The sequence below is a fragment of the Hydra vulgaris genome, chromosome 08 (genome assembly GCF_038396675.1).
Source record: "Hydra vulgaris chromosome 08, alternate assembly HydraT2T_AEP".
NCBI classification, from domain to species: Eukaryota; Metazoa; Cnidaria; class Hydrozoa; order Anthoathecata; family Hydridae; genus Hydra; species Hydra vulgaris.
The window spans coordinates 65,812,564-65,821,774 of NC_088927.1; the positions used below are offsets into that span (position 1 = coordinate 65,812,564).

General features: G+C 26.7%; 2 protein-coding genes across 3 annotated transcripts in view; one reads left to right on the forward strand and one right to left on the reverse strand.

Annotated features, from left to right (window-relative positions):
* The window catches only part of LOC100203405 (uncharacterized), a 203,492-nt gene extending 199,605 nt beyond the window's left edge, over nucleotides 1-3,887 (forward strand). For both annotated transcript variants that reach the window (XM_065804187.1, XM_065804188.1), the window contains 3 exons: nucleotides 2,371-2,640; nucleotides 2,811-3,038; nucleotides 3,293-3,887. In XM_065804187.1, coding sequence (XP_065660259.1) covers nucleotides 2,371-2,640; nucleotides 2,811-3,038; nucleotides 3,293-3,576 — 782 coding nt within the window. In that variant the 3' untranslated portion in view covers nucleotides 3,577-3,887. The remainder of the gene's footprint in view (nucleotides 1-2,370; nucleotides 2,641-2,810; nucleotides 3,039-3,292) is intronic.
* Nucleotides 3,888-8,067: 4,180 nt separating this feature from the next.
* Nucleotides 8,068-8,490, reverse strand: LOC136083540 (uncharacterized). The gene has a single exon (XM_065802942.1). The coding sequence runs from the start codon at nucleotides 8,488-8,490 to the stop codon at nucleotides 8,068-8,070; it is 423 nt and encodes a 140-aa protein (XP_065659014.1).
* Between the last annotated feature and the right edge of the window lie 721 nt (nucleotides 8,491-9,211).

The following is a 9,211-nucleotide window of genomic DNA, read 5'->3' on the forward strand; positions in this document are numbered from 1 at the left end:
ACATTGATTTTCATTCATGAAATGTAATTTAATTTCCACAGGCAAAATAAGACCTAAGTTTGACTTACAAAATGAAACAACCTTTTTGCTAGAATTGACCACAAATAAAACTTTATCTAAAAGTAAACCACTATTTAAAAGTTGATTCAAACCACTATTATATACAAAGTTTTCCCCAAGTTGCTGCTTTATTAGATCACAAAAAATATTACTACAATAAGTAAACAAAGATTAAACTTCGTTTGCTAAATCAATTTGAACAACAGACGGAATTAAATGTTTTTCTGCTATTGAAATTACAAACATAGCATAATGTTTCTGCAAACAACTGAGTAGATTGTCTAGTGAGGATAAAGATGTGGCACCTAAATGAGAATCCAAACTACTGGTTTCTAGACTACAGTTTTCAGTGATAGACTCATTAAAAAACTCTGTTGTGGTGTTATCACCAACACTGTCTGCTAAAATTTGGTTTTCCATTGTTTCACTCATAAAATTATCAGACTCATTTGTTAATACTTGAGGTGTGCTAAAAATGAAACTATGCTTTTTGCGCATATGGTGACGTAAACATTTTACAGATTTATATTTGGCAGGACAACCATCAATATTACACACTGGGAAAAAACCAGGGGTATGTTCATGCATGATATACAAATGTTTTAAATATTTTTGCACAGAATACTTCTGCACACCACATATACAACAAGTAAAACACAAATTATTATTACAGGTAGCCATTTCCAAAAATATTATTTGCTAAATAAAAAAATAAATTTAAATTTAACATTAGTATAATTATTACAAAACAGTCAAACATTTAAAAACTCAAAATGCTTATCTAACCAACAATTTTTTGTCTTAAATCACCGAGACCTTTCTACTTTAAATGCAAACAAACTTCTTCAGTTGACCAATTTAAGTACTCTCCCGTTACAAACTTTAACTGAAAATTCAAAAATAATTGTAGTTTTAAATTTGATTTAACTTATACGAAAATATGATGCATATGATTACTATTATTCTAAATTGCGTTTTGAAATATAATATTGGGATTATTGTGTAGAATTCAAAATTTATATAGTTTCCTAAATTAATTTTACTAATTGATAAAATAAAATCGTATGGTAGCTAATAACCATTGGCAGTATATCAATTTTTTTCAGAATTCATGTTTAGTCAAGTTTATAAGATTCCACGTTATAATCAACTAACACACTGAGTAGAAAAACTATATAGAAAATGCGAAGAACCTTAAAGGTTCTTCAAACTTCCATTAAAAAAGTAGACGGTTCTACAAAGAACCATTTAGGTACGCGAAGAACCCACGGTTTCTTTAAGTCGACCCTAAGAACCTTTAGGTTCTTTGAAAAACAGCCGCAAAACCTTCAAGAACCCTTTAGATTTGCAGTGTAGAGAAATTGCAATAGTATATATATATATATATATATATATATATATATATATATATATATATATATATATATATATATATATATATATATGTATATATATATATATATATATATATATATATATATATATATATATATATATATATATATATAATATATATGTTACTGTTACCCGCAGTACCAGGAATTAGCTAAATGCTAATGTTTATAATATAATTTAATATTGCAACTCTGAGTTTCATGTGTTATCACAATCATCAGGCAAGTAGTAAAAGTTTAATTTTGCTACGATTTGTTTAGTGGACGTTATGGTTTATATTTGTATTTTAGATTGTTACGGGACGGAAATTGATTAGTAGTTAGGTTAATAATATTATTAATTTGTTTATAGTTGGCTAATAATTGTGAAATAGTTATATGTTTAATGTTGTTTAAAATATTTTTTATGTGTTAATGTGTATTATTTGTGTATTAAAAAAATATATATATACATATATATATATATATATATATATATATATATATATATATATATATATATATATATATATATATATATATATATATATATATGTAGTTTTTGATTATAGTATATTTTCCATCAACTTTTTTTTGTAGAATAAAAGAGTTTATTTTGGTGATTTAAAAGTTATTAGATATTTATAATAAAACTATATATAAGTGTATATATCATTTATATATACTATATATATATATATATATATTATATATATATATATATATATATATATATGTATATATATATATATATATATATATATGTATATATATATATATATATATTTATATATATATATGTATATATATATATATATATATATATATATATATATATATATATATATATATATATATGATTGTAAGTATGTATATTTCCAGTAGCTAAACTACGTTTTTATTTGTTATTAAATAATGACTATATATAAACTTTTAGGTTCGTTATTAGATGGTTATCAAAACTACTTCAAAGCAATAGCTTCCATCATTTCTTTATTGTTAGGGAAATTCAGTTACAGTCAGTTTCAAAATGCTAATGGTTTTCTAGGACCAATCTTCTTTTTTGGATTTAATATTATGGTAAACTGGGTTGTTATGAATATTTTCCTGACTATATTAAACGACGCGTTTACTGATGTTCGTGAAGAACTACAGTTTCAACAAAACGAGTATGAAATAGTAGACTTTATAACAGAGCATTTTAAAGGTTAATTATTTCTTTTTTCAACTATATAACACTGAAAAATTATTTTGTAGTAAGCCTAATTGAGTCATGTGCGTCGTGTCATTCGGTATAAATGCTACTTTTAAGATAAAAAGAATTACACTTGTAAAAATTTGTTTTACAATATACTTATTTACAAAATCTGTTTTTAGCATGGCTGGGATGGAGTAGTCCAAAGAACAATGTAGAAAATACACCAACAAACCAAAATCTGAACTCTACCGTATCAGAAAATAATGACCACTATAATGTTACCCGCCTGCAAAAAACAGTTTTAACCAATAATGAGAGTACCGCCAAGTTTGATGATTGTTTATCTATTACTAATCAACAATGGGAAATGAAGAACAAGAGTCACAAAGTTTCAAGGCCCAACAAAGGTAAATGAAACTACATATTATTAATTGTAGTTAAAAAAATTTTCTTATTAAAAAAAATTTTTACTAAAAAATTAAAATCGAGGGTATTCAAACGAAAAAGCATGAATCTTTTCATTTAAGAAATGAAACATAGTTATTATTAAACATAGTTCTATAAAATAGCTGTTTTAATTTATACTCTACAGTGATAATTTAAAATATTTGATTATTTAATGCGAAAATTAATTAAATCAAAATAGTTCTTTACGTTTTAGTGAAAGAAAATTCTGATCCAGTTGAATCAGATTGTGCAATAAGTATTCGTATTTCTGAACTTTCGAAATACGATTATTTGTTAAATGAAGGATCGCTTGATGTTTATGCTAGCGAGTTGCTGGGTAAGTTTATCTATTGCATAAATTACGTCTACAAAGCAAATGAGGCTATGGGAGAAAAAAAGGATTTAGGAAAGCGACAATTTAAAAAGAAAGTTTACAGTAATAGCAATCTTGTTATTATTAATTCTAAGAACAGAGAAGTTTTCAAAGATTTAGTTTAGTTAAACTGGGTTTTATGGTTGTGTATTTTTCGTGTTGTTTAATAGGCTGTGTATGTTTCTTTGTTTATATATGTTATATGTATTTGTTTGTGCTGTTCATCTTTAATTGGTGTTGTGCTTTATGACGAAAAATAGCGATTTTTATTCAACTTTGCTGAACTAAAATACTCGTTGAAAAACAATCTTTATTTGATGTAACTAAAAATTGTAGTCTAGTTGTGATGTTGTTTTATTTTTAATTTGTATTTGTAGTGTAATTATTATGTAATTGTAGTGTAATTATTATGTAATTAAAAAAAGCTTAGATTGAAGAACAATCTTTTATATATGAAGTATATAATAATCCTATAATTGCGCATATAAAAAAACTTTAAAGGCAATCGAAAATGGGTTTTATAAATTAAAAAATGTATTTATAAACATGAATTTATAATAACTATTTTTTTCTAGGGATGCCAAATATTTGGGTTTTCAATATTTGTACAAATACCAAATAGTAAAATGTATGAAAAAAAATCAATTGATTTTAATTCAAATTTTAGCTTTTATTTAAGAAGTGATGTTTTAAAAATACAAGCATATTCAATTTTTCTTCTTTCATTCTATTACGAAGTTTAGTCTTGAAGTTTCCAGCTACAGAAAAGACTCCTTCAACGTATATTGATGTTGCTTGCACAGTTAATAAGGCATCGTAGATCATCTGAAGTTTATTTGTACGTTCTTTTGTACCTTCAAACGCCTTAATTTCATTTTCGATCGAAGTTTTGACTGTTTTCTGATGGTTTACAAAGTGGTTGATAGTGTCATCAAGCTTGGATGTTGTATTTGAATCATTTTCATCATCATTTTCCTCCAACAATGATTCTGCAAATAGTCTTGTATTGAGTTCCTTAATTTCTTTTCTAATAGTTAATTTTGACGAATATTTAAAATAATCATTTTCCTTTGGATAATCACCAGTGTGAAGAAAAATCAATGTTGATATTAAATCGACATTTCTTCGTGAATCAATTCGAGTTTTTAAATTTTCGAGCATTTTTTGCGAAATATCACTTTCCTGTGCGTTGAGTGTGTTGAATAAATAGATAAATGATCCTTCTGCCACCATCAAATTGCAGCATTTAGAGCCTAATTTTTTAATAACTTCTTCAACAGGAATCAAACAATCTATTATGTCTTTAACTTTAGTTTTAATGCTGTCATCATATAAACTTTCAAATTCAATTATTGTAGATTTTACAATTTCTTTCAGTTCATAAAATCTCTGCAACATAGGAAGTACACTATTCCATCTTGTCTTGCAGCCAATTAATAGAGTTAACTCTTTTCCTGTTGTTTGTTGGACATTTTCTTTAAAGCGAGCAATTTTCAATGGAGATTTTCGAAATTTTCTCACATATCCTCGAACAACTGATATAACATCAAAGTAGGATTTTTCCATTGGTAAAGAGCTTTCTTGTTCATCAAAATCTAGTTCTTTTATCAAAATCTTCATCATCAAGTTCAACATTATCATTATATTCATCGTCCTCGTCAAGATCTTTTTGATATAAACAGTCAACAATAGCTAAATTTATTCCATGATTACAGCAAAGTTGACTTTCAAATGGCATCAAGGTGGCATATTTTTTCATTACGGAAGCTCCATCGTTTATAGTTGAGACAATATCTTCTTAAATGTCAAGATTGATGTCCTGGAGTTTTTTTCTGACAATTGTTTTCAATTTTTCAGCATTACAATTACCTGATCCAACAGAAGTTAATGCAAATTGCTTAGATTCAGTGCCGTTGTGAATTTTGATATTTAAATATCTCTTGAATGTATTATCAGCTCACTCATCAATTATTGTATTAAATTTCTTTCCCATGACTTTAGACTCTTGAATTTTTAACACAAATTCATTAAAAACTTCTTCGTAGTATTTTTTAATGTCTTCCCAAACTGTTGATCTTGATTTAGGCATTTGATGACCGCGTGATGACAAATATGATTTAGTAGCATCCGAATTTATTATTTGAATAATTGAAAATTCTTCTTTGGCTGCACATTTTGATATTAACAACTCTCGAACTGTAAAACTTGTTATTGGACGTTGAATTTTTTGATTACTTGGACCTTCTGTTGATTCTAATGTATTCTTTCTTTTAAAAGATATATCCATGCCATGTTTCAACTTTAAATGATTCATCGAATTCGTTGTTCCATAATTAACAATCGTACAAACTTAATTACAGTTGCCAACTTGACATTTTGCCTGATATTTACTGATTTTAACAAAATGTTTCCACACTTCACTCGTCATTTTCTAAATAAAATTTTAGTTTAGCCAATGTAACCTATAAAAGCATAAGACTCATACCTGATAGTAGTATTTATAGAACTTCTTTGTATAATTTCAATAATTACTTGATTAAATTCACAATTAAACAAAGATAAATTTTTAAAAATTTCAGTAGTAGTGAATTAATTATGATATAAAATTCATGGAAATTGCGTAACTTGGAAATTGAAATAAAGGGTTTGTAACAAATTAGATTTTTAAAAATGTGTGGTTATTTTTTAAAAAAATGCTGAAAAATAATTTAAAAATTTTTGCACTATTTGTATACAAATATTTGGGTAAAAATACAAATATTTGGGTTCGACATCCCTATTTTTTGTTTTTTTGTTTGTTTGATAAGATAAGATTTTTTCTAAAATAAACCACCTTACACACTGTTTTTTGAAATTGTAAAATATGAATTAATAGAAGCAAATAGAAGATTTTTTCATTGATTCTTTCTGACACAGCAGTATGTAGAAATATACCAAGAGCACTTTTTTTAATTTAGTAAGAAAAAATTCAAAAACTTTATAATTTGTCAAAATGCCCTTTTTAAACAATTCTCTAAATCATTGATAAGACCAACTTTTGTATCAAGAATCATTGTTACTTATCAAACCAATCTCATTACTAACTCTTCATACCATTGATCATCGTTATCAGAGGCATCATTATCACTTAAGTTATTTTTCTTTTTTGTAAACGACACCAACAGCAATATAAATAGCGCAGTTGGAATAGTTTTGATAAATAGTATTTAAAAGGCTTTCATCAGAATGCAAGCTCGAGATATTATAATTAAGATTTAACTTGCAACCTTTAAAATTTTATACAGCAGTATATTATATTGCTGTATTATATATTTATATTGCAATTTTTAAGCTTTTATACAACCATTAAGCTTGTCCTTTCAAAAAAATTAAAATTTAAACAAATTTTGATAATTTTTTTGTTTTATTTAAAGATATCCACAGGTACTTAACACAAGTTAGTCTAGAGTTATTAAACAAGTGGGTCTTCGTAAACGGATGTCGGAATTTTTATTTTTTTAATTGAACTCTTAACTATTAAGGCCAATTTCACTTTTTTTTTTTTTAGTTGTGAGAAACAGTTTTTTTTGTTGCTGATAATAAGTAAAAAATGATAAAATAGGAGGGAGAGGAGAACGGAGGTTTGAATAAGCTCGGGATGGATGAGAATGATTTTAGAAAATTATTAAACGTCCCCTTCCATGTATTAAGCACCTGAGAGTAACTTTTCTCTCTTTTCTTTCAATATTTCAAAAGCATACTACAGTATTGTGAAAAAGTTGAGAACCACAAAAAAATCAAATCATAATTTATTTTTATTTTTAAATTTTTTTTTAACCGAATATATTTTTCTGGTAAAAAGAATAATAATAAGAAATTTTAGAAAATAGACAAATAAAATAAAAAATAATAATAGTGATAAAAACTTTTAAACAAATATAAAAAATGTATTTAAAGTTTTATAGGTAATTTTTATTTTAAAAAAATCTTGTGAAAAAGTTAAGAACCACAGAATAAAAAACGATAATTTTTACCACTTAATACCGCGTAATTCTACCATGAATTTTTAAGCACTCATTTATACGATTTGGCATTGAGTCTATTAAATTCTCTAAAATATGTTTGGGAACATTTCCAATTATTGCTGGTAAAATATTGCGCAACTCCTCAAGGCTCCTTGCAGCTTTCTTGGCAATCTCTTTATCAAGCCAACTCCAAAGATTTTCAATGCAATTTAGATCTCGGCTATTTGGTGGCCAAGTTAGACGCTCAATATTTTTACTTTCGAACCATTCAGAGACAATTTTAGCCCTGTGACATGGTGCATTGTCTTGCTGAAAAATGAATGGAACGCTTTGCTCAAGTGCATCAATTGACGGTAACAAGTTGTTATTTAAAATATCGACATAATAAGTAGAGTTGAGTCGACCATCAAATAATTTAAACATACCGAGACCATAATATGTCATGCAGCATCATATTCCAACCGACCCGCTACCTTGTTTTGTTCTTTGAACGATACAATCGTGATTATACTTTTCTGAAGGCTGCCTGCGAATCATAATTCGGTTTTTTCGGTTATCAACCTCAATATTCATCTCATCACTGAACATTACTGTCCTCCATTTTTGTTTAGATCATTCTTTGACGCTCTGGCAAAATTCTTTTCGCTTTTTTATATGTCGTTTGGTAAGTCGCGGTTTTAGAACAGCTTTTTTCCATAACATATTGTTAGCTAATAGTTTCCTACGCACAAGTGATGCCGAGGCTTGACGTCCATTTGAAAGCTTCCATTCCCTTCTTAATTCATGCGACGGCATGGTTCGATTTTTCTTTGCCAACCTGATTAAAAGGCGATCATCATTGGGTGTCGTCAAACGCGGTCTTCCAGAACGATGGCGATCAACGTAAGATTTCGTATCTTTGAATCTTTTGATGATTGTTAGCACCGAACTATGTGATCGCTTTACTATTCTTCCAATTTCGCGAGCGGATTTACCTTCCTGGTGAAAATGCACCACTTTTACACGATCTTCATAGGTAATAGCTTTTCTGCTCATTTTTTCAAAAGGAAAGATTTTTTTTTGTTTGAAATTAAATACTTTTTTTAAAAGTATTTAAAAAAATTAATTTTTTTCAAATGTTTTTATTGGTTCTTTGGTAATAACTCAGGTCATTAAAAGAATATTTTAAAAAAAAGGGAAAAATAAATTTAAAAAGACGTTTCCGCCGCATTTAGCACAAAAAATTCTTTGTGGTTCTTAACTTTTTCACAAAAAAAATATAAAAAAAAATTAACACATAATATTTAATCCTTATTTTTTATTGGTTCTATTAACTAACTTTCAAAAAAAAAAAATTTTCTCTTTTCTCATGCTATATTTAATATGTTTGAAAAAAAAAGACTATTTTATTATCTATAGAATAAAAATTAATTAAATTTATTTGAAAAAAATTTTTTTTTTTTATTTAGTGGTTCTTAACTTTTTCACAATACTGTATATATTATTCTGTCTATTAAAGTGGAGTTGAGCTGCTAAAATAATCGTGTCAACACTTTTCTCCAATCAAAAATTAAAAAAAATTTTACTGCAAAGGATTAGGCAAAAACAACTTCAGGTGATTCAATCTTGGTTATAAGACAAGTCATAATTGTTATCTGACTAGGCTTTTTTCTCGACTGGCTCTTGTTTTTTTTTAACCCCAGAAACTCCAGAACTTTATTGCTTGAATTTGTTTTTTATTTGTTTGAAAATAAGATAAATCATTAAGTTTATGAAT

Excerpts from the sequence above, each read along its gene's own strand:
- LOC136083540 (XM_065802942.1), bottom strand. The coding sequence starts at position 8,490 with ATGAGCAGAAAAGCTATTACCTATGAAGATCGTGTAAAAGTGGTGCAT.